Raw genomic sequence first — 26,690 nt, 5'->3', positions numbered from 1 at the left:
ACGGCAGTGAGAACACTGTTGGGTTATGAAATGCTTAAATATAATCTAATCTTTTAAATTTTCGGTCTGAACATGGTATAACTCCGAAAAAAGTATTGCATCATTGAAAACCAGACATCGAAAAAAATTATATTATTTTATATACACAATGTCGCTTTCTAGTGGGTAGCTGTGATTACAACCCCTCCGTCATAAGTGCGAGGTCTGAAGAAAATTCAGATCACTGCCGTTTACGTAGACTTGATTATTGTGGGAACAGGTTAAGAAACTTAAAGAAAGAATAATCAACATATCAATATATTAAACTTGGACTAGTTTAAGGAATAATATTTTACATCAAAACTTGTTTACTTGTAGCCCATATGCTTTCATACATCCCAGCTAGTTTATTAATGTGTTTTGAGTCCACATACATAAGTTTTGAGTCCGCTTGTAGAATTATCATGTAGTACATATCTGTGTGTAGATGCAATTGTTACGCGTTTTGTTGTTGTTAAACTCGAAACAAAGAATTGAAATGCGACTTGTTTTGTGGTATACATTCGTAGGGTGCCGGTTCCACAGGTGCTCTATCGGTTGTTAGTGATCTACTGCCAGGCGGTAGTTTGAATGTACGTATGCCCGCTAGTTGTCGTTCAACGGTATCCGATACCGAATATGAAAATGTAAGTAAAATTTCAAAAGTATCCAAAAAATAGTAAAATATTCAGTGTAATTTTTAAGTGATTTTTGCTAGATTGTGCAAGTGATGCAACAAATTTGAATGAAATGCAAGCGAACCCTCCTACTTATGCCAATTCTTTTGTTTACAGAAAACTTTTAAATTTGCATTAGACCAAATTGAAATTTGTAATTTATTCATTTTGCCTTGCACTTAGATTCTTTTTATTTTACTATTTATTTTAAAATTTTTGGCATTCAACATTTAAAACGATTTCTTCGTTTATGTTCGCACGTCATTTAGACTACAACCTCGAAGGATTCGAAACGAAGCTCTGGTAACATTTGGTCGGGCAAATCCACGCTCAGCGCCGGTTTTCGTTATACAGGCGGACATCTAATCAACACATCTTCCTCGCCATCGCCGGATAGCCCAAGAGTCTACCTATTCGAAGGTTTAATTGGGAGAGACCGTTCGAATTTGTGGAACCAAATGCAATTCTGGGAGGATGCTTTTTTGGATGCAGTAAGCCAAGAGCGTGATATGATTGGTATGGATCAGGTGAGTCAACTTTTTTTTTTAATTTTTTACCACTTAAGATATTACCTTTATGTTAACTGAAGAATGAAAAGGCCTAAAACTCTAAGAGCGATTCTGTTCAGTTACATATAGTATATACATGCTAGAAATACACTCATAGAAGAGAGAGCTAATTCAGCAATACCTTAACCCTTAAACGCCTGGCGGTTCCTCCAAGCACCTGATGGTTTACATTTGTAAACTTTTTATCAACTTTTTTTTTTTTTTTACGAGGAGGAAGCATCGAAAGCCTGGACCCCATGTCAGAGTGGAACTTTAATCCGAACTAAACCTCCTACCGTCATGTACCGTTCCCCCCGGTACCACCGTCAAGTATTACGTCGGGAGGATGGTTGAGTGACACTCATGCGTACGTGATGGTCAAAATGCATTCAGTTACAAGTTGCATTTACTTGGCCCCACCTCTGTTGGTCTGATAACCCCCTCGTACATTGTTCGTCGCCAACCCTTCCCGTCACGTCAATGTTTGTGTGTTTGAGTCGTGGTTGTCCGTTACATTTATCGGCTCTCTTCTCCGCCGCTGTTCGCTGGCACGTTGGGATTTCATAACCCTGGCTGCAGCTTCGCAAGCAGCTTTCCATTTCTCTAACGATTCGACCATTTGGCTTACCAAGTTATCGGGAGTTAGGTCTACACCGAAAGCATTTTTTAAGTGTTGTCTCTCATAATAATATTTTGGGCAATAGAAAAATGTATGTTCCACATTTTCGACGGTATCGCCTCCGCAATAATCACATGTGTCGTTATTTTCGTGCCCGAATCGTCTCAAATATGCTTTGAAGCAGCCATGTCCTGTGAGAATTTGAGTTAGGTGGAAATCTACCTCGCCGTGTGGTCTATTTAACCATGGTTCGACGTTGGGGATCAGTCGGAATGTCCACCGCCCGTTTCCGCTTTCCTCCCAGCGTTTTTGCCATTGATCCACTGTTTCTGCCCTTGCTATTTCTTTTAACGTATTGTGCGGTAACCTGTCATTTGTACAGCATTGAATCTCCTTGGCCAGGAGGTATTATTTCACATTATTTCACAATAGTCACTTGAAAATACAAAATTTTTCTTGAAACTATTTTTTCGATGCACTCTGACTCAAGTCAAGACGTAAATGACTGCAAAGCTCACACACAAGTGGCGACTGAGCTAAAAGATAACGGATATATCAAAGCAATATGTGACGTGATGTAATATTTAAAAATGCATCTTTATACATGAAAATTTTACAAAAAAGTAGTAGTTTCTGAAGTAACCGCCAGGCGTTTAAGGGTTAAATTTCTCAATATTCCTAATTTTTTTTCCATTTTACTCATCTTTGTTAGATTGGTTAGATTTGTTTTCAGATGTAAGCGCCCACTGATGACCTCAACCACTAAAGCAATAAGTGGTATCCTTTTGGTCTGTCCGCGAATCACTTTAATTGCCAACTAGGTCTCCAGACGTTCAGAAACTTACTGGTTTAAGCAGAGCCCGTCATTCACTCTTAAATTATATTTCAAATGAAAATTGAAATAATATCCATCCGAATATTGTTTTGTTAATCTTTTTTTTTTTATAATGTCCATCCGTTTTTCGGACTTAATCTAAATTCTATCAATACGTCATTAGCGCAAAACGGCTCTATAGCTCTTTTGTGTATCCAGGCCTAATTTCTTTCACTTAATATCTAAATTTATGATGCATGTAAAGTGCCTCGTCTTCATTTGCAATGTTTTTTATTATATTGTAGTAGTTTTCTCTTTGAACAGTTTGGTTATTCGATCGTGCGTCAACGTTCTAAGCACAGAGAACGTTAACTCAGACCTAAAAATTATTGCCAATACTTTATTCCACTTTATTATTTGCTAAATTTCATGTAGGGACCCATCGAAATGATGGAACGCTATAAATCGTTGAGCGATGAGGAACGGAAACGCTTGGAGCACGACGAAGATCGGCTGCTCTCAACAATGCTGTACAATCTCACCGCCATACTTGTAATGCTTGGCGTGAACAAAGAGGAGATACGACGCAAAATCCGACGCCTCTTGGGCAAAAGTCACATTGGTTTGGTTTATTCCACCGAAGTGCATAATGTCGTCGACCAAATAAATAATCTCGTGAGTAGTTTTACACAAAAAGTTACTGCTATTTAACTTAAAATTATGACGTGATCTTTTTACGTTACAGAATGGCAATGACATCGATCTGAAACCGCTCGGTTCGAGACTGCTGCATCGGCAGAGTTTCACCGTGCATCCCGGTTCGGATAATAGCGGACCACTGCTCTTTATGGAAGTGCGCGACGACGGACTGGTGGTGCGCTCTGTCGACGGCACAATTGTCGAACGTTGGTTCTACGAGCGTCTGGTCAACATGACGTATTCACCAAAAACTAAAGTGCTCTGCCTCTGGCGCCGCAATGGCGGACAGATACAGCTCAATCGCTTTTATACGCGCAAGGTGGGTTACGAATAATGAAATGTATTTATAAAGCAAAATGTTTTATGCTTATTCCTGTTTTTGTTATTGTTATTGTATCATACAAAACAGTGCAGAGAATTGTATAACTCTATCAAGGAGTCCATGGAACGCAGCGGTACGCCGAAGAATGTGCCGGAGTTGGGCGGTGAGTTTCCGGTACAGGATATGAATACCGGCGAGGGTGGCCTTTTGCAGGTGTGCTTAGAGGGTGTTGGTTTGTTGTTTGCCAACAGCAAGGTAAGTAAATTGATTTTCAATAGTGACACAGATACCATCCTTTATATATAGAGAGTATACTATTTGTTTGTCGAAATTCGCAAAAAATATCAAAATGTTATCAGAAGTGCCAATTAGCATTGATGGTGTAAAAAGACTTTAGGTATTTGTGGGAAGATGTTTTAAATACATATTTAACCATTTCAAGTATTTTCCCGATAACTTTTAAGCCTCTTTTCAAGACTATTTTAATTGTTATGTTTTTGTGAGATTATTAAATTGTAAAGCTACGTCAATGAACAACTTTTTTTGTTACTTTTCATTATGCCACTTCATAAGATGAAATTTATTTTCTTCATTTACTCATCTTTTAAAATCATGCCATTGTAAAATTGTGCAAATAAAATTATTATTATTAATTTTTTTTTTTTTGTGTAAAGCAAGGACCTACTCAATTTTCATTACAAATTTTACTGCAACTGTTGATCAAAACTAAAATACAGAATTTAATTTCAAAGAAAATGTCAATGTAGCCCCAAACTACGGTATAAGTACTTATTTGCTTTGTAGTGTTTTATTTTTTAGTTGTAACAACATACATATTTTACATTTTTCATGAATTTCAGTTGTAGTGATATGCATAATGTATTAATTACGCTTTTACAGTTAATTAGAGAATTAAAAACTCGCTTGACTCAAAGGTAAAACTAATTTTTTAAAGCTTCGCAAAGACCTCACAGTTTCAGGCAATAATAAGAAATAATAAGTAGAAAATTCATTTACTGAGTTACCTAAAATCATTCCAAAACATATTCGTTGGCATTATTTTTTTAAAAATTATATTCGATATCATCTATAATTGTGCAGCAGAAACTCTCATTAATAACTATAACACCAAAATATGCACAGAACGGGTATACAAATCAGCATTCTGCTTTTGGGCAGTTCAATTTAACTTAACTCGTCTTATACACTTGTAGGAAATAAACCAAACTCAGTTTTATAACAGTTCTCGCAGTGACTACGGAATTTCATTGATAAGAAACAGTCATTAAACATTATTGTGTTTGAGATTTATGCCAGTTATAAGTAATAGCCTTGACAGACGGCAGCGTTAATCCGGATTAACTGCGCACTTAATCAGATCCAAATTTGTAGGTGACAGACGGCAGCTATGCGAGTTTGAAACTCTCATAAACAGCTCATTGTCCTTTTTATAATATTTTCAATGAAAATTGATAGAAGATAAACATTACGGTTGTTAGCCGACCAATTTTTACCAAACCATTTTTTATTACAAAAGCATATCAACACATTATTTTTAAAACTGCATCATAACATAGAAGTTTTATTGATATTATATTGAGAATTTGATAAACAGCTGTCAGGGTAGCTTGTATTTCATTCACAATAGATGAAAATTGGCCATTTTTAACAATGTTGCCAACGAAAATGTCACAAACTTCCTCCTTTGAGAGTTATTTTTGGATTCAGCAACGGAGTTAGCTGTGGTAACTCCTGAATTAATCCCGAAAAATGCAATTAATCTGGTTTAACGCTGCCGTCTGTCAATGCTATAAGTGAAGTCTGACATAACAGCAAACGACAATTTGGCTTCTGCTCTAACCAGCAAGTCGATAAATGATGTAGGTAGTGGACAGGCAACATAGAATTAAAGCTATGCGTAGCGCCTAAACTAAGTGCCACTGCATAAGCTTATGCAAGCAGGCAATAACTAGACTCTCAGAGTAGTTAACTCGGATAATATCATCAGTGAGATAGGTATAGATGAAACGAAAAAGCAGACAAAGTGGCCCGCTCAAGGCGGCTTTGAAGCAATGGACACTAGAGGAACACCCCAGGTTTAGTCACAAAGTTACTTTGGGGTAGCGTTGATGGTGGACTGACCAAAAAGCTTCTACTTGTAGTAAAAAGAAACTTAGTAATATGTAGGGGACATCACAGGGCCCCTACCCTTAATTTCCCAACTTCACAATATTGGAAAAGTGAATTTGGCGGAATGCAGAGCATGCGCGGAGGATGATAAGGCGCTGCCTATGAGACGAGGTATTTTCCCCGGTTCACAGCGTTCCAAATTAAGAGTCAATGAGCAGCTTTGGTAGCAAAAATTAGGTATTTTACCAAACCCACTGAGTTGCTGGATAAGATGTAATTTGATTACCACACGGGAGCTCAATGGATCTAATGCAGGAACACAATGGGGTTAATCTGGCCCAATGGAGCGCTCTTGCTCCTCATTTTTCAAAACAACCAACTGAAGTCTGATACCATAATTTTATAGAGTAGTAACTTAGAACTTTCGACAGAAAATGTGTCTGTTGAGCGAAATGTAATATTGCCACTGTTTGAGATTTTCACATATCTTTTTAGGTATTTTTTGTTATCAGATATTTCGGTATGATGATCTTACAACATCATCTTAGTACATATTTTTAACCGATTGCGCGTTATACTACCCTTTTTTCTACCAAGGAATACACACAACTCTAATATTTTGTTTTCAAATTACAGTTTGCTGACTTGCTTCGAAAATAATTATTTCAATGTCTTTAAAGTTTCAATTACTCAACAAATTAATTAGCTTCATTGATATAAGTTATATGCTCACTTAGCTCTGCACTAAGTTTTTGTCAATCACTTATCTATGTGTGTCCATAATTTCGCAGAGTTCCTCCAACGACTTGATGACTTTAGTGCGGACTATTTGGAGATAATCAAAATTAGCATATGTGGCCTGGTCTACGGAAAAGGGGCTTAGGTGTCAAAAAAAAGGAGAACAATTAATGAGATAACGAGAAACACGGTATTTTTAACAGTCATTTTCCCAGAAAACTAGTTTTCGCAGTTTAGCTTCCTTTTCGTAGACCAGGTCACATATATTACCAGACAGTCTCAGTATTACCTTTTTAGCGCTAGATGATTTGGTGAAATATAAAAATAAAAGTAGTTAACTAATTTTTTAATGATTAATCTCCACCTTTACTGCCACTGAAGTAATTTGAAGTTGAATTTCTTTCATCCGCATTCATTGATTACAACCCCCCCCTTAAGAGTGTAAGCCATATGTCGTTCGTTTGATATACATATTTATGTGTCGTTCTTCTCGATCAATTTCTTTTAACGATCGTTTAATTAGTTTTTTCGATATTTATAATATTTGCGTCTGCAACAAACTGCGTTTGAAGTTTATATGACCTGTATGGAATGTAATAGACCACTTACAAATGATTGCTTCTGTTGGCGCCAAGACAAATACAAGATTTTTCTAAGTCTGATTTGAACTTCAAAATATATTGTATATAGATACTTTTGGAACCTTAACGAATTCCTCAGCCTACTTAATCGAGTAAAATTTTATGAAATACGTTAGGAATGTTTGACTATTTCGTGATCTTATTTTATTATAAAAGTCGATACGAAATGAAGGATAGTGTAAGTGACCCAAGGAAGGACAAAATGTCTGCAATCAATTTTTAGGCGTTAGCGAACAGATAATTTATAGCGGATAACAGCATGTTAGACAGTAGTACGAGCAGTAAATTGACGTTTTGAATGGCCGCAAGCGGAACCACAAGTCAATAAGAGCCAGTTTTTACGAGGAAACTTTTGTTGCGGCAACTCTTATACATTATTTTTAAGAGAGCAGAAGGAAAAGCCACTATGTTACTTATTTTCAGGCAACACGCTTATGGCTGATTCACACACAACTTTTGCCTAACTTTGCTGCAGATATTTGCCTTCCCATTCAGTCGAAGCGCAGCAAAGCAAAATGAAATGTTAGGCAACTCTTATACTATTTCAACGTCTTGCCAAGCCACAGTCGCCATTTTTATTTGAGCTGAAACCCCATTGGGTATGTCTCTTTTTCTATTCTAAAGCATGAATTGTCAAGCAAAGCGAGGAAAGTTGTATGTGTATCGTAATTCCGCATTCCAATTCAATTTGAAATAACTTCCACGGTTGCAGTTGTTTTTGGTATATTTATGCAAATGTGTGTATAAATATATTAGAAATATTTTAGAAAATAGCGAATAAGCATAAGAACTAGCTAATGAATAACACTCTTGTGTACCCCAAGAATGAAGCTGGATGAATGCACAGTTTGCGCGAGTTGCGCGTGTAAATGAAGCGGACCGAGTTCTTTCGTTTGAACATAGACAATGCATTAACTGATATGCGCTGACTGCTGAGGTTTGACCTTTAAGTGAGCATAAACTTTGTAAAAATTGCAAAGTGAAACTCAATAGGTTGGAACACTGATCTAATTATGAAAAGTGGATATAGCTATAAATATCAAATCTTCACTTATTTTATTTTTAAGTACTTTTTTAATTCTTCATAAAGCATTCTTGTACGTAGCTTGTTATAATTAAACAATAAACTTACATTTACTTTTTTTACCCTCGAAACCTTATATATTTCACTTGTAGGAGCACATAAGAAAATTCATAAAAATTCATTTTTTAATAATTAATTTCTGTCTTATATACTTAAAAAAATCATATTATTGCAAAGTAAATAAAATAATTTTAGATTGCTAGTGAATGTATTGAATGCTAAATACTAATTCATATTTATTATTTACGAATTATACATTTTATTTACTAACAGCTACTATAATATAATATTTGCTAATATTTAATATTATCACCATTCATAAATTTTACTGTTATTATTTGATTGAATTATTTTTACTATATATGCATAAAGAAAATTGGTGAACGCAAAGCAAAATACATATTTGCGGTTAGCAGGAAAAAAACATATTTAAAAATTATAAAAAATATTTTTAGGATTTTAGCAAGAAAAAAATATTTAAAAAAATATAAAAAATATTTTTAGGATTTTAGCAAGAAAAAAATTTTGAAAAAAATATAAAAAATATTTTTGAAAAAATTTAGAAATTATTTAAAAACAAATTTTAGAAATAAAAAAAATATTTTAAAACCATGAAATAGCTTAAAATACCCGCAAGCGTTGTGAAAATTAAATTTTTAGGAGTTTTAAATACAATTAAATATTTTTATTCATATATAAACTACTATATGTAAACGTGTAAAAGTACATATTTTCGCTATCTCTATCTATTGTGCCACTATTTAACTTACTCTCTCTTACGCTCTTTCTCTCTATTTTAAATTTTTGAATACAATTTTTTTTTACTGTTATTATGCCAATTGTTGCGTCAAATGACTACCTACAACTGACTTAAATTTTACTTTCTTAAGGTTACGAACAAGCCATTGAATTTGTAAAACTCAAATCCTAATTTACTTATTGTTGTATTTTTTAAATTAAAATTTAAAATATATTGATTATCAAAACAAGAAAATGTCACGTTTTGCCAAACGTCAAAACGTAATACAATGTATATACTGGCAATATATTGAAATTGCTTAAGTCAACTTAAGTTAAGTTTGACATTTCGTAATTTTCTAACACATTTTTTCGAGGTTGTGTTGTATTTTAAACTAAGAAACAGCAAATAACACAAAATAAAAATTGTGTTAAAGCTTATGTTCATATTTGATATCAAATTATCTACCACCTTTACTTAAGTGGCGTTAAGCTTTTAACAAGTTACCGCAGCTACTTATTCAACTTTTTGACAGTTACAGTGGTGAATACAAAAATTTCCTCAAGCCGTTTAAAAAAAAAAAATCAAAAGCAGTTGTAAATTATTTGGAAGCACTTCAGTGTAATTAAAAGCAGAGAAGTTTAGAAAATTTGCAATTTTCGCGCAAAAAAAATTTTTACAGTTAACTTTGTTTGCGACTGTAACTTATAGAAAATGAGACAACATTCTTTTTTTAAAGTGAAGTGTCTAAAAATTAAACCTTTTCTTAGTTTTTGTTAAGCTAAGTTTTTACAAACTAAAATTTTTCATAAGAAAAAGGAAAAAAGTTTTAAAAATTTAAAAATTTTAAAAAGAAAAACTGAATTTTCAAAAGAAAATCATACTTTTTGATGAAAGAAAATATCTAAAAAAACTACAAATTTTTATGATAAAAATACTGTTTAGTAAAAATAAATAAAAAATTAGACAATAAAATTTTAAAAATAAAAAAATTAAATTTAAAATTTTTAAAAAGAAAATTTTTAACTAAATAAAATATCTAAAAAAATTAAAATATTTTATAGAAAACTACTGTTTAGAAAAAATAAATAAAATCAGTTGATACAATTTTAAAAATAAAAAAATTTTAAATTTTAATTTTTTTAACAGTAAAACTAAATCGTTAAAAGAAAATCATACTTTTTGATGAAAGAAAATATCTAAAAAAATTAAAATCTTTTATAAAAAAAATAATGTTAAGTAAAAATAAATATAAAATTAGTCAATAAAATTTGAAAAAAAAAAAATAAATTTAAAAAAAATTAATAAAAAAATTAAATTTTTTAAAAGCAAAAAAAATAATGCCAAGAAAAAATAAATAAAACCAATTGATAAAATTTTTAAAAATAAAAAAATATTTAAATTTTAATGTTTTTAAGAGTAAAACTGAATTTTTAAAGGAAAATCATGCTTTTTGATTAAAGAAAATATCTAAAAAAATTAAAATCTTTTATAAAAAAAATAATGTTAAGTAAAAATAAATATAAAACTAATCAATAAAATTTTAAAAATTCAAAAAATTAAATAAAAAAAAAATTTTTTAAAAGAAAAACATACTTTTTAACTAAATAAAATATCTAAAAAGAATTAAAATCTTTTATAAAAAACTACTGTTAAGAAAAAATAAATAAATCAGTTGAGAAAATTTTAAAAATAAAAAAGTTTTTAATTTTAATTTTTTTAGGCGTAAAACTGAATTTTTAAAAGAAAATCATACTTTTTGATGAAAGAAAATATCTAAAATAATTAAAACATTTTATAAAAAAAATGTTAATTAAAAATAAATATGAAATCAAAAATAAATAAATATAAAATTTTAAAAATTCAAAAAATTTAATTAAAAAAAAAATTAATAAAAAAATTAAATTTAAAAAAATAATAATAATGTTAAGAAAAAATAAATGAAATCAGTTAATAAAATTTTAAAAATAAAAAAAATTTAATTTTAATTTTTTTAAGAGTAAAACTGAATTTTTTATAAAGAAAATCATACTTTTTGATGAAAGAAAAAAATAGAATCTTTTATAAAAAAAATGTTAATTAAAAATAAATATGAAATTGAACAATAAAGTTTTAAAAATTCAAACAATTAAATTAAAAGAATAATACACTTTTTAATAAAATTTAAAAAATTCAAAAAATTAAATTTTTTAAAGAAAAACATACTTTTTAACTAAATATAATATGTAAAAAGTTTAAAATCATTTATGAAAAACTGCTGTTAAGAAAAATTAAAAATAAAATCAGTCAAAATTTACAAATATGCACTTGAGCTAGTTTTTCTTTGTCGCTTAGTTGTAACTTTTTTAAGTACTCATTTAAGTCCCTGCATCCTCATGTAAATAATTTGAATAAAAAAAATAAAAACAATTTTTTTTCAATCCAAAAAAAATTTTTTTTCAAGTCAAATAATTTTTTTTAAACCATTACATTTCAATACTCTTTAAAATTTGTTTTCTAAAAGAAATATGATAACCCTTATTTTCGATTTCAGCCTTATGCATCATCGGTGTTTTATATTTTGCATTAAGTGCTCGTAGCCAAAATTGCTTATGGCTCAAATAACGGTACATATGTATGCATATGTATGTTTGTTGCAATATTTAAATAAAAAGAACTCACTACAATTGTGAATTTGCTCTAAATTGGTAACTTTTGAGATGGTCCTTGTGTACATGCGATATTTTTCGTCAGCTTCTTTTCGAATTAATCAACAGTTTTTTCATATAATTTGCATTCATTTATGCTGTGTTTTTTACTAAGGCAATGAATTAGGTGCCTTAGGTTTAAATTTCACTAATTATTATGTTCATCTGCGCATTCGTATATTTTTTCCATAGTTTTGTTTTCTTTTTACTATTATTTACTTAACGTGCTTTTTCAAAAATTATTATTTTTTACTTTACGCTACTGTTTGTTTATTATGGTTCTTCAAACAAGCACTAACCATATTTTTAAATTTCGAAAAACAGTTAGTTAATTAGTTAAAAAACAAACTTATAGAAAATTAGTAAAAGAAACTCTAAGCAAACTAATTGTTTACTTAAATTCTTTATTGTTTATAACCATTGTTCATTTTTTTTTGATATCTTGCGGATCGCTGCCGCTCTTCCTTTTGGATAACTCGTTACTACGTATTCGTATTCGAATTCGTTCGATTGGTGAATTATCTGAAACATTCAATGCTCAAAACTAAAACAAACAAACAAATCTTGCAATTCTAAAAGGATTTCGAGGTACTGAAAATGTTATTATTTTATTTCTCTAGAATACGAAAAAAAAAAAAAAAAGTATAACTGCAGTTAATTTAAAATAATTAAAAAAAAGACTATTAAACAAAAACCAAGCTACATAACTCGTACAAAAATACAATTTTTAGTTTCGTTTCGAATGAAAAAGTAGCCTTTATTTACTCGTATATAACTATTTAAATACCATATAAGCCATTTGTTTGAATTTGTTTAGTTAAATTTTTCATTTGGTAAAGCCTACAACTTAGTGTCACCAAAACTAGACTACTCGTACATAAGTTGTTGAAGCCTAACTGTCTTCGAAACACGCTCACTCACTGACCACACGCTTGCTAAATATATGTACTTCACAACAATTTTCAAAAATTAGTAATGTACGCATTTTTAAGTTGTTGTTCTAATATAAATAGTTACTTAGTAAACATTTTAGCGCGGCGGCGGAACTACTAGTTCAGCGCTAATTCGTAATGGTTAAATTAGAAGCGTTAAGTTAAGCTGTGTATTTCGTAAAACTTTATTTGTTCCAAACACTTTCGTAATTCTTCGTGAAATGCGTAAACTCTAAACACCAAAATGCTGCAAATACTAAAGAAATATATACAAAATAGACAAAAAGTTATGTTCTTATTATTATGAGTATTCATTTAAAATTAGAAAGTAGCTAAAAGTTTCGCAACTGCACTATTTTTTGGGTTTTCACTTCTAATTGTGTATTTTAAGCGCCATAGCAATTAAAAAAAATATATATATAAAAAATTTTAATTTAATTTTTTATTTTTGCCAAATTACTACCAAATTTTCTCGACATTATTACGAAAATACTTTAGCAACATGATTTAATTGTTAAGCATACTATAATGAAACAAACACTTGGCGCACCCTGTATATAAATGAGATATATTCTAAAAGTCCTTATTCAAAACACTTTTTCCGCTGACTGCTCCATTCTACCAAAGCAAAACTATTTTCTAGTAGATTCGCCAAAATCAGTGATTTTAATACAAATTTGGTAATATCTACGAATTATGAAAAAAATTAAAAATAACTTGGAAGGAAAAACACCTCCCTCCCCAAAAACAAAAACGCCACTCTGGTATGTTAAGGCGTTAGCTGTAACCAGCGACATTGTTTGATGTTTTGACAGTTAATTATTTTATTTTATAAAATTAAAAATATTACATCGTTTAATGAAGGTTTCGGCTTGACTTGACAGAAATTTTAAAGAAAATAATAATTTTAAAAGTAATAGCTGTTTGTGTTGATCCACTGCCAACCGCAAGTGCTTGTGGTGACCATGACTAATCCTTGAAGATTTATTTAAAAACAATTAGACAATAAAAAGTAGTTTTGAAGCGTTTTTTTAGTTAACAAAAAGGTGGCCTCAGCAAAGGAAATTTATTTCCATATTTTCGGGAAAACCCCAGCAGTTAATTGTTTATAAGGATTTGAAATAGAACCATGCTTCGAACAGGCACTAGTTCTTCATAAAGTTCATACAGTTTCTAAAAAACTGTATGCATTTCATTGAAATCTACGGAGTTACTTTCGAGCTACAATGGTCACCAGCTCAAAAAAAAATGTTTGTATTTGCAGTTTTATACTTATGGTGCGTTTCAGAGCGCCGAGAACCCCTCGCTCATTATAAAATAACTCGAAAAGCATTTATAAAAATTTACTGCAAATTATCAGAAAATAATAAAAATCTAAAGCGTTTTTTTTTTTTTTTTTTTTTTTTTTTTAAATTGAAAAGGTAATTTAATTACAATTACAATTCACTAGCGGTTAAGCCATCAAAAATCTAAAGCGTTATACTCTAAAAACACTTTAAATTCCTTACTGCTCAGCTGCTGCTATTTACGAGTACATAACTTTTTATTATTGAATTCTCATTTCTTAAAAATCAAAGTATATTAAAGGGTGCTCCAAAATTAATGCAAGATTAAAATTTGTCGTTATTTCAATCAATCTTCACAGTTTACGAAATTAAAATACGGTTTCGACCATATTTAGTATGAAATTTTCGAACTGCGCCGTCAAGCCTTCAATATTTTTGAAATATTTTTATTAAGCTCAAACTGTGAGCTGTGTTTTTTTTTTTTTTATGTTTTAATGTGGTCAACACTTTACTAAATTATGTTAATTTTGGTATAGCCTTTATTTTATGCTAAGTGCGCTGAAAAAAGTTTCAATTCAAATCTATAAATCGCTAAAATAAAAGTGTTTTAAAAAAATTAAATACACTACAATTTAAATTACTATTAACTAGCTAAGCTGTTCTAAAACTGTGCTCCACTATCTACTTTTTAATTAAAAAAAAAACTTTAGACTATTATGAAATTTCTACTTTTGCCTCCTACGTTTTGTTTCAAGTTGAAAATATCACTTGCCACATTAATGAGTTATTTTCACCGAGCTTGATTGCGATTTAGATCATGCTACTTTGCGGCTCAGACCACTGCATTTCTGTCGAATTATTTGTCAATTTATTGATAATAATTTTTTTTCGTTTGACTAACTTCTTTGTTTACTATTTTGCTTTCCACTATTGCAATTATGGTTCGCAACACAACTAAGTTGGCTTGCAGTGGCGGTTCTAGACTTGACTCAGTAGATTAATGTACTAAAATATTTGAATTATAATCTTTAATTGTACTTCTTATATTGTTAATTTTTCGACAGATAATCTATTTATATTTTACTAAATTTCCTTTCGGTCGCTAGTGAATCAGTTAAAAAGCGTTATAAAATTGTGAAGCTTTCATTTCAGTTCGCGTTTAATTTCAGTGTCAAAATTATTTGTTCAGCAAGAATACGTTTCAAAGAATGATGTGCAAAACATATGCAACTGGTAATCACATATGTAACTGTTAAATACATGCGGCAGAAAAATAGTTTAATATGTTTTTGAATATGCTTTTAAGATGAACAAATTTCTTTTTTTTTGTATTTTTTTAAATTTATTACTTAAAACCAATTAATGTAATTTATAGAAAACAGAACTAAAGGGATTTTTAACACGAAAAAAGAATTTCGCACTAAGAAAGAATCATAACAACCGTCAGAAGACATGTTAACGCAGGGTTGCACTACAAGCACTGCACGTTTGTTTCAGCATCCAGTGTAGTTTGTTCGATCCGCTGCTTGGCGAATTGAAGACTGCTAATATTTCTACAACATTTGTATGGATTAAAAGACTATTATTAAGTTCAAATATTGAGGGAAAAGAATATAATATAATTTAACATTTTAAGGGCATTGCTTCCATCGAAATGTAAGAAATGGTCTTTAATCGAAAGAAGTGATCGTTTTTAGAAGAGATCAGTTTCCATATTTACGACTAAAATTCTCACGGTTTGATAATAAGAACTTAAATTCGATTCATTATCAAGCTTCAAAGTCAATAAGAGCTGCTTTGAAGGGGTAGTATTGAAACATTACTGTTTTTGATAGATAATTTTGCATAATTGACACATACTGTTATTTTTCTTATATATAGGAACATTTTCCTCTCTATGGATGCATAATACTAACAAATAGTTAAATGAACTGATTCAATTGTAGGGATTTTACTTTCAAGATATGTGCCTATTTAGAAATAAATTAAAATAATTGTCGAATTTTGCGTTTCAACGCCCTCAAGGTCCACAACCCTAGATCCACATGATGTGCAGAATTAATTTCGAAAAAATTATCTAAATAGTAGTCATTTAAGATCGGCAATAACCGCGCCAATAAAGAAGAAGAATCATTAAAATTTAGAATATTTGTTGAACGAATAAAAGCTCTTGCCAAGCAACCACGAGTGGTATCTTTAATACTTATCGAGACATTTTCAACAGCAACAAAACGATACGTGCAAACAAAAAGCAGTTCTGAAACCAATTGCACAATTACTAAGCGACCCAATGGCAGTTAGTATGTTTAAACCACTACTGTAAATGAACTTAGTCAAGTTGCAAACTATAATAAGCTTAAAATGTCATTAGAGTGAACAGCTGATTGGAAGTAAACACGGAGTATGACGGTTGAAAAGCAAATATTAAAATTAAATAATTGCAATTCAATTGCTCGTAATCGTGTTTAAATAGAAATTGTAGCAATAAACTTAACACTCCAAATAAAATGTAAAATGTGTGATGAAGCTACTGATAGAAATCAATCAAATCAATCAAGAAAAATATTATTATTTATAAAAATGTGCGCAATTGTGTTTCTATTATTTATAATTTCAATAGAATTGTTACACTAAAGACGTACACATTAATCCTCCTAATATACATACATTTAATTTCTTGCAAATATGTGCTGTAAAATACATTAAAACATTACAAAACTAAAACAAAGTTAAAGTTGATTAGTAGTGCATAATTATTATTGGAGTATGAGTTTTTGCAAAGGAATTTCAAAAATATTAAAGTTACCAAAACAAAACAAAAAAATAAAAAATAAAAAATGTATGTTATGATTTTTCAGTTGTATGCTTGTGTATTTAGTTTGTTTAGAAAGTTTTTAACCAAGTAGCTTGTAGTTGAAATTAAAAAGTTACATTATTTCAGACGTTCAAAAAGTTATTAGTAAAAGTACGTTTACGAAAATATAAAAAAATAGAAAATTTATTAAATCAATACATATATACATATTTTGCATTACTGAAAACGAACGCTCTATCACTCTAAAAATTATGCTAACTACTCTACTATTCTAAAGCTGTTTACTATTTTCACTTATATAAATAGCATATTTTGTTATTTTTTTTTTTCAAATTACCACCTAGTTTATTACAAAATAATTAAATTTTCAAATTCGCATTGTTGAATGTATAATTTGTACAAGTTATTATTGGCCAACACATTAGAAACAGACTTATTGTCGCATGCCGAGTTAATTAGTAACAAGTTAAGAAGTTAAAAAAAAATGTATACATAAGCCGAAAAAATCGTAAACTGAATTAATAGTAATATTATTTTCTATAGCATTCTTTGAATTACTATCACGTTAATAACTATGGTATTACTCAAATTGTACCACTTGAGCTTCAACAATAGCATCCGCTTCCTAACTAACACAAACATTACGTTCACAACGTGATGGAATTAAACGTATACAAACATTAGGCGACAATTGAAACTAGACAAAGTTGCAAACTGAAACTTATCCGGCAATTAAGCATACATTAAAATATTTGTTACTACGAGTTGGATATAATTTTTATGAAAAGTGTTTGATGTTGTGATATCGTTAAACATTTGTTTTAAGTTAAACTTATTTGTAATATTTGTCGTACATGGCTAAATTCTAAGAGCTACAAAAACAGAACGAAAAAGATTACAAAAAAAAAGGAGTTTGATAATCGTTTATTGTTATTTATATTTAAAAATAATAATAATTTTCAAGATAATGGTTTGTCAAAAAAGTCTTGCGGTATTTTCGCTAGTTGGCGCTGAAAGCGCATAGTTCTAGTTTTATTCGTCGCATCGGGTTATGCTATACCTTTTTGGAAAGCTCATTTCATGCGCTAACACGTGTTTGATTGATTGTCGTTTCTTTTAAGTCGTTCGTGAGTTATAGCGTCGCAAACATGGAGCAAAATAAAGAGAAAATACGGCATATTTTACAGTACTACTACGATAAAGGCAAAAATGCATCTCAAGCCGCCAATAAAATTTGTGCAGTTTATGGATCCGATACAGTTTCCATTTCCACCGCACAACGATGGTTTCAACGTTTTTGTTCTGGTGTAGAGGTGGTCGAAGATGCGCCACGCTCCGGAAGGCCTGTCGTCGAAAATTGCGATAAAATCGCTGAATTGGTCGAAAGAAACCGGCATAGTAGAAAAAAATAAATAAATAAAAAAAATAAAAATAAAAAATAAAATAAAAATAAAAAATAAAATAAAAATAAATAAAATTCAGTAAAAATACCGCAAGACTTTTTTGACAACCTATTATTACAATAAAAAATGAAAATATATATGTATATACAATATAGCAAAGGAAAATTTTCATATCTCCATGAAAAAAATTTAAGCAATTATACATACATATATTGTATATAATAGATAAAGACATTTTTTATAATTTGATGAAAAAAAATCTTCGTATGTCTTAAGGGGGTATTTTGGTCTAGAAGCATGAATTTTAGGCATATTTTAAACTAAGATAAAAAAAATGAAAAATTTTTCCTATCCATTTTTTATATGTTTTTTATTGACATTTTAATAATATAAAAAAAAATTGCAAGAAAAAAACCAAAATTCGTCGAGATACGGGCCGGTGGAGTGGGGGCTTCAAAAAAACCGGTGCGTCCTGGTTGACGTGATTTCAACCATTGTAGAGATCTAAGCCACAAAAAACAAGAAGATTCTTCATTAGTAATGATGTCGTTATCGGGTTGACCATTTTCAAAAAAAGAAATAACATAATTGGGAAAAAAATTTTTTTGACAAGATTTTTTCGACATTTTCCATTTTTTTTAAAATACTTCAAATCAAAATTTTTGGAAATCCATGGCAGACACGATAGAGCGTTGTATAAAGAAGATATATACCAAATTTCAAAGGAATCGGTTCAGTAGAACTTGAGATATCATGTCAACCACCTCAAAAAAAGTAGTTTCGAGTTTAGGAGACAATTCTAGTGAACACTGACGCCACGTCACAAAATCGGTTGTATCTCCGAAAATAAGTCGAATTATGAAAAATTCTTCCAAGGTCATATTTTCGAAAGTCTAAACTTTCAAAATATGTAAAAAACAAATCGTTTTTTTTTTTCAAAATCCTAGACCAGAATACCCCTTTAATACGGCAGCTTCGATAAAAACAACATGAAAGCACAAGCAAACTTATTTTATCAATTTAAAGTTAATATAAAGACAACTTATTTATTTAAACAGTTTTATAGTTAATAAAATAATTAAACAAATACCGCGAAAACACTTTAAAGTATTATTTTATGAAAGTTTTTAAATTTGAGCTTCAAGTTTAAAAAATACCGCGAAATCACTTAAATATATTTCTTTATAAAAGTTTTTAATTTTCTTTAAATTTAAGCTTCGAATTTAAAAAAGAACTCTCGCTACACTGCCGCAAATTAATTATTACATATTAAAGCAGCTTTCAATTGTCGCTTAGTGTAAGCATACTACATATATATCTGAAACAATTTACACACTCACTGCGTTGTAGACTCACCGTTCAATCACTTCCAACGCCCCCTAGTATGCTACGCTGGCTGCTTATTTTTGTCACCTTGAAGCAGTTGCAATACATAAAATAAATCACAACAACAACAACAACAACACAGATCACTACTATTATTATCATAAATGACTATAAGACTTAAGCTGTTTGTTGTTATATTTGAATTTAATTTTTGTTGTTAGCCTTAGTCGCCACCAAAGCATACAGTTATAGCTTACCCAATAGCTTAAGACAATTTCTTGGTATATTTTTGATTTTAGACCATCTCACAAGTGCTAATTAGAATTGAATTATACCTGTACTATGCTAAAAAAGGAAAACAATGAAATCCAACAAATAATCATATACAGTTTTTTTGGAACTTTAAACCCTAGCTTGCGTTTTGTTTATGTTCTATATAATTAAAGTGATAACACACATTTGGAGTATGAAATAATCATAGATTTTTTCTTAATTTTTTTTTTATAAATTTTCTACGTTTTTAACGTTTTTAGATATTTTTTTAATTTTTCTAAATTATTATTTTTTTTTAATATTTTTGTTTTTAATTTTTGTTTGTTTACGTTTCTGTCAATTTTTTAATGTTTTTGCCAACTTTTTTTTCTTCCTATCAATTTGACTTTTTAAATATCACTACGCTAAAAAACATACATACTCGTACATATATATTAACAAAACGCTTTGCTCATGCACGGTATTAGTACAAGCGCGCCTACTTGCTTCGAAAATACCGCAAACTGCCGGCAAATGGCTACGTTAGTGCGTGATCGCCTACAAGTACATAATTTTGTGCCCTAAAATATTATTTTACAAAATTCTCGAGTTGTTAATATTGGCCTGTTGATCTGTTTTTTTTTTCATTTCTGTAAGCTTTCCTTTAGTTGCGCTTTTTATTTAGCTTTCGCTTTGCTTTTGATTTAGCTATCCGTCTATGCCATGGCTTTTTATGTATATCTATGTACCGCATTTTAGTTTAATAGTCGTAGCGTCGCTACTTAAGTCTGTACTTAGCTTAAGCTTTTGTAAATGCATTAGCAGCGCGTTGAAACGCTTATCAGTGAATTGGTATGCAAAGCTTAGTTTTATTTTTGTAAAGCTTCTGTGCGCATAGCTCGCCAGCATAAAAGTAAATTTTTGTTTTGTTTTTATTTTAAGAAATACATTTTGTTTTTGTTTTTTGGTAGCAACAACTCTAATAAATAGCTAAAAACTGCATGTCCTGTTCTCAAACGAAAATAATCCACAAAATTACACACACACATAACAAATTGTTTCAACAGTAAATAATTAATAATGCAATAAAATGCTAATAAATTGATTTAGTATTATTATTTTGTGTATATTGAAAACAATTTAAAATGTTTTAAACATATTGTTACCGTTATTGCAGTTTTTCGTGCGGCTGGATCACATACGAAAGTGCTTCACGCAGATGGGCGGCATTTTCGTGCTGGAAGAGTACAGTGAGTATCTTTGCTTTAAAACAAATGATTTCAAACAAGCTAAGTTCGGGTGCAACCGAACATTTTATACTCTTGCAACTTGCAGGAATCAACGCCAGTGAAATGCAGGAGAAACGGAATCTAAGCAATTTTATATATGTGACCTGGTCTACGAAAGGGAGCTAACGTGCGAAAACCATAAATTCGGTTTGGAAAATTATTTTTATTTATTTTAAAGTACAAAATGTGTGAAAATAATCATAAATTCAGGACCAATTCACTTTTGCTCGATATGACCACGTTTTGCCTTAACTATGGCCTTGAGACGGTCAAAAAACGAATCGCAAGCTGCCCGAATGTGACTTGCCGGTATTTTGGCCCACTCACGGACAATGGCTTTCTTCAGCATCTCGAGACTGGTGTATTTTTTACTTCGGACCTTGCTCTCCAAAATGGCCCAGAGAGAATAATCCATTGGATTCGCATCTGGTGAATTCGAGAGCCATTGTGTGGTCGTAATGAAGTTCGGAACGTTGTTTTTCAGCCATTCTTGGTTCACTCGCGCTTTGTGAGACGGTGCTGAGTCTTGTTGAAACGTCCATGGTTTGCGACCGAAATGTTTGTTTGCCCACGGCTTCAAAGCAGCCTCCAGAACACTTTCCCGATAATATGTCGCATTTACTTTGACGCCAGGCTCGATGAAAACAATTGGAGAGCGCCCATCTGCGGTGACAGCGGCCCAAACCATTATTTGTGGCGGGTGCTGCCTCCTGGTGGCCAACCGATGACTTAGATTCTCGTATGAACGGTCGGTCAAGTAAACCCTATCGTTTTGAGAGTTTACGAATTGCTCAATTGGAAAAATTTTTTCGTCAGAAAACACAATGTTCGGAATTTGACCGCTTTCGGCCAAGCGAAGCAACTGCTTCGCTCTCTCAAGTCTTACTTGTTGCTGCTTCGGTGTGAGATCATGGGCCTTTTGGAACTTGTAAGGCTTGACCTTGAGCTCATTTTTCAATATGCGTCGGATGCTGCGGTCGGATATTTTCAGTTCTTTAGCCATTTGATTGGCACTTCGTCGTGGATTTCGCTCAAGTCGCTTCTTCACTTTCCGAACCATCTCACGTGACGTTGCAGTCTTTTGATGACCACCTCCATGGCGTTTTGCGATGCTACCAGTATCATTGTAACGAGTGATGGTGCGATAAACAAAAACTTTATTCACATTAAGGTGTTTGAGCTCACGAACAATTGCTGGCTGTGATTTTCCAGCTAAATATAAAGCAATCACACTATTACGTTTGAATTCCATCGCTGATCACTTTTTTTGCGTTCACTTTTGGCAAAACGCTTTTGTACACTTGTGAACAATACTCCGAACTGTCATTCAGCAAATTTATAAACAGCTGATTCCAGTGCGACAGCTGAGCGAACGGTCTGAAGTTGGTTACACTCATGATATATGGGAGTTGAGGTAGTATCGACCCGATTTAATCTATTAACTATTATCATAACACATACAAAAAATGTTCTCTGGATTTCGTTAAGATATCTCACAAGAAAATCATAGTAATAGTTATATGGGAGATAGGTCAAGTTTTCGCCCAATTGTATCTATTTTAGGCACAAAGATATACTGTTATGAGTAAAAAATTCAAAATTTTCATTGAGATAACTCAAATATTGGCCGATATATCCAGCGTAAAATCACCTGTTCGAAAATATTTATATTGCATATATAGGTGCACAGGGAAGTATTGCACCGATTCAACCCATGTGTACTGGAAAGTGAAAGAATCAAGCGGAGTTTAAAACTGTGCTATGTGCGAAGTGGGCGTGGTCCGATTTTTCCCATTTTCAGACTGTGAAAAGGTGATATTAGAAATGTTATGCACTACTTAAGTTTAATCGAAATCGGTATTTCGGGTCCCGAGATATGTATGTGATTTCATCAAAAAGTGGGCGGTGCCACGCCCCTCGTCTAATTTTCACACTGGCTGCCCTTAAACCTTCTCATACCATCCCGGAGATAAAATTTAATGTCTCTGTCGTGATTAGCTATTGATTTATTGAGCTTTTAGTAGTTTTTAACAGTACTGTTATATGGGGAATAAGCGGGGTCATCTTTCGTTTGTTGTAGCTTTAGTAATTTCGTAGTTTTATTTGTACTAAGAAGCCCGCATACCAAGTTTCATCAAGATATCTCAATTTTTACTCAAGTTACAGCTTGCATGGACGGACAGACAGACAGTCACCTGGATATCAACTTTTTTCGTCATCCTGATCATTTATATATATGTATATGTATATATCCCTACATCTATATGGATTAGTTTTAGGTGATATATACAACCGTTAGGTGAACAAAACTATTATACTCTGTAGCAACTGGTTGCAAGAGTATAAAGATCAAACTTTTTATCTAAAGAATTAGCAAAAATTTTTAACAAAAGTTGCGGATCGGTTAGCAACAGCGCGCCAGTCGTTTCTTCTTTTCGCCATTTATCGTCAATTCAAGATATCAAGTGCTGGAATGTTATCTTTCATCCGGACAACATGACCTAGCCAGCTGCTTCCCGGTCCTGATGGAGCTTTTGGTGTTGCTCAACGTCATCTTACACAGCCGTATTAGCTTTTGCGGGAAACTAAGTTCAGACATAGAGACATAGGGGCAGTTCCTTTTCGTGCTGTCGAAAGCGGCTTTGAAATCGACAAAGAGTTGGTGTGTGTTGATTTTCCTTTCACTGGTATTTTCCACGGTTTGGCGCATTCTGGTCGATGGTAGATTTTCCAGCTCTAAAGTAACACTGGCAAGGTTCAACCACTTCGTTGACAGTGGGCTTCAGTAATTCACACACTACACTAAATAAGACCTTATAAGCGATTTTAAGGAGACTTATCCCACGGTTATTGTCGCAGATTGTGTTGTTCCCCCTTTTGAGGATGGTCATCCGACCATATCTTGCAAATAAGCTGATGCATGCACCTTGTCAGCTCTTCGTCGCCGTACTTGAATAGCTCGGCCGGTAAACCATCGGCCCTTGTCGCTTTGTTGTTCTTCAGACGGGTAATTGTCATAGAATTTGACGTAACTTAAGCGGAGATTGCGACAGTTATGCCCCGTTACATTTTATGAAGATTATTTTGTGAGAAAAATACATTTAATACATAAAGCATTTCCGTACAAGTTTTAATGCATAATGTTTTTATACTCTCGCAACAAAGTTGCTAAGGAGAGTATTATAGTTTTGTTCACATAACGGTTATTTGTAAGTCCTAAAACTAAAATAGTCAGATATATATGTATATACCAAAGTGATCAGGGTGACGAGTAGAGTTGAAATCCGGATGTCTGACTGTCCGTCCGTCCGTCTGTCCGTCCGTCCGTCCGTGCAAGCTGTAACTTGAGTAAAAATTGAGATATCATGATGAAACTTGGTACACGTATTTCTTGGCTCCATAAGAAGGTTAAGTTCGAAGATGGGCAAAATCGGCCAACTGCCACGCCCACAAAATGGCGGAAACCGAAAACCTATAAAGTGTCATAACTAAGCCATAAATAAAGATATTAAAGTGAAATTTGGCACAAAGGATCGCATTAGGGAGGGGCATATTTGGACGTAATTTTTATGAAAAAAGGACGTGGCCCCGCCCCTACTAAGTTTTTTGTACATATCTCGGAAACTACTACAGCTATGTCAACCAAATTCTATAGAGTCGTTTTCTTCAGGCATTTCCATATACAGTTCAAAAATGGAAGAAATCGGATAATAACCTGGCCCACCTCCCATACAAAGGTTATGTTGAAAATCACTAAAAGTGCGTTAACCGACTAACAAAAAACGTCAGAAACACTAAATGTTACGGAAGAAATTGCAGAAGGAAGCTGCGTGGCCTCGCCCACTTATGGACCAAAAACCATATCTCGTGAACTACTTGATCGATTGAGTGGTTTAGCCCTTCCTGACTTGTTTTCTTTTAATTTTCACTATTTTTATAAAATGTGATATAAAGATCGCTAATTCCATATTGATCACAAAATACTTTTAAATTTGAAAGTCATTCATAGACTAACTGAGTCAGTTTTATATACGTTCGTCAACTTTTTCAAGCCGGCTTTAAAAAAGCTTGTGTAATTGCGCCTAGCACGCAGGACGTAGCTTCAAGCTATAATGAAATACAGCGCTTTAAACACTTTTCCACGCTATAAATATTATTGTATTTTGTTTGGAATCAATTTAGTTGCAAAAATATATACATACTATATATTCAAATATGCTGTTATCCCTTAAAGACTAAAATGGAAATTTTAACTCTTCATTGCAGATCCTAAAACACGGCATCTTATTCAACGAAAGTATAAATCAACTTTGGTAAGTATGAAATTTATAAAGTTAGTTTCTGTCATTAGTTTGTACAATACTTAAAGCCGCTTAGTTAAGAATATTTATGGACTTGACAATAACTTGTATAATATAAAAACTCTGTAAATTCATACATTTTTTCAACATTTGTCATACAATTTCTACCAGTTATTTTTGTACACCATACATATACTTACACATATATGTACTTATATTATATAGTATAAATGTAATAGCAATTTGTAGGGTAAATGTAATCATCAATGCTCAGCATAAAATAACTTGTAACATACATATATTCCTATACCTGTGTAAAAAATTGGTGTTGAAATAACTTCGTTAACTCAATTAAATTATCAAACCGTTTTTTCCACCCGTTTTTATACGCTCACAACATGTTGCTAAAGCTTATAATAGTTTTGTATATAGTAGCGATTGACTCGGAAAGGTTTCGTCATGCCAGCAATGACTTTTGTGAAAAATTCTATCCTCGAAACTCTAAATACAATACGGTCAAATATTATTAGTATCCCTCCAAGCCACCTATCGGCCAAATAACCTGTTAGCTACCTAATAGCACTACCAAAGATTACTGTTAAATTTTCTATGAGTTTCTTAAAATCAAATTGACAATGCTAACCAAAACTCTCGTGTACGTGCGAACGTTCATTTCTTTCTTACACACAAAGGTCTTATGCGTTGCATTGTGTGTATGAGTTATACCATGTTCAGACCGACACTTAATCACACGATTTCGGCTGTTGAGTGGTTTATCCTACTAATCCTATAATTTTATCAAGATTTCGCCATACAAAAATGACAATTCAAAATTACTTCATCGAAGTGATTTGAAACTGATCCACGCTATTGGAAATCTATTACATTATCACAACTGATTTAGATACTACAAAGTGAAAAAAATGTAAACAAACAATTTTTTTTTAAAGCAATGAATGGAATTTCAACTGAAAATCGTCTTCCCAAATGAAAAAAATGCGTCCATTATTTCCATTATATGGAAAATATTTAAAAGAAGACGGCTTTTATTTCAAATACTATATGACAATCTTTTCTTTTGATAAATATTAAGCGATGTGAATTCTTGAATGGCAAAAACAGCTGTTTTTTCTTATTTCCAACGGCAGTGAGAACGGGCTGATTAGTGAAGAGCTTAAATGTAAACTAATCCTTTCAAATTTTCGGTATGAACATGGTATTAGGTTCCGCGCTAAATATTTGAAATATTGGTGTTTCGATAGTTGTGACTTTCTGAGTGATAGACAACTGTCAAATTTTCAGCAGGTTTTCAGCTTTAATTAATAGTGCTTAACCATTAAAGGGGTTGCCAATAATATACTAAATAATTG

The 26,690-nt window shown here is 31.7% G+C and overlaps 2 protein-coding genes and 1 long non-coding RNA gene across 17 annotated transcripts in view; 2 read left to right on the top strand and 1 right to left on the bottom strand.

Annotated features, from left to right (window-relative positions):
- The window catches only part of LOC126759164 (frizzled-3), a 485,412-nt gene that overhangs the window by 208,661 nt on the left and 250,061 nt on the right, over positions 1 to 26,690 (top strand). The window lies entirely within an intron of this gene.
- The window catches only part of LOC126759202 (uncharacterized), a 152,013-nt gene that overhangs the window by 39,183 nt on the left and 86,140 nt on the right, over positions 1 to 26,690 (bottom strand). Inside the window, exon 2 of the long non-coding RNA XR_007666977.1 lies at positions 17,810 to 17,834. This is a non-coding gene — a long non-coding RNA (uncharacterized LOC126759202). The remainder of the gene's footprint in view (positions 1 to 17,809; positions 17,835 to 26,690) is intronic.
- Positions 1 to 26,690, top strand: part of LOC126759143 (MAP kinase-activating death domain protein) — a 105,518-nt gene that overhangs the window by 68,472 nt on the left and 10,356 nt on the right. For 9 of the 14 annotated variants that reach the window (XM_050473796.1, XM_050473797.1, XM_050473792.1 and 6 more), the window contains 7 exons: positions 549 to 665; positions 965 to 1,222; positions 3,112 to 3,351; positions 3,422 to 3,694; positions 3,785 to 3,952; positions 20,908 to 20,980; positions 25,286 to 25,332. In XM_050473796.1, coding sequence (XP_050329753.1) covers positions 549 to 665; positions 965 to 1,222; positions 3,112 to 3,351; positions 3,422 to 3,694; positions 3,785 to 3,952; positions 20,908 to 20,980; positions 25,286 to 25,332 — 1,176 coding nt within the window. The remainder of the gene's footprint in view (positions 1 to 548; positions 666 to 964; positions 1,223 to 3,111; positions 3,352 to 3,421; positions 3,695 to 3,784; positions 3,953 to 20,907; positions 20,981 to 25,285; positions 25,333 to 26,690) is intronic. The other 5 variants (XM_050473794.1, XM_050473799.1, XM_050473795.1 and 2 more) reach the window with 1 other exon arrangement.

The sequence above is a fragment of the Bactrocera neohumeralis genome, chromosome 5, assembly GCF_024586455.1.
Source record: "Bactrocera neohumeralis isolate Rockhampton chromosome 5, APGP_CSIRO_Bneo_wtdbg2-racon-allhic-juicebox.fasta_v2, whole genome shotgun sequence".
Classification (NCBI taxonomy): Eukaryota; Metazoa; Arthropoda; class Insecta; order Diptera; family Tephritidae; genus Bactrocera; species Bactrocera neohumeralis.
Note: the sequence above shows the minus strand (reverse complement) of the source record. Positions and strands in the feature narration are given on the sequence as shown.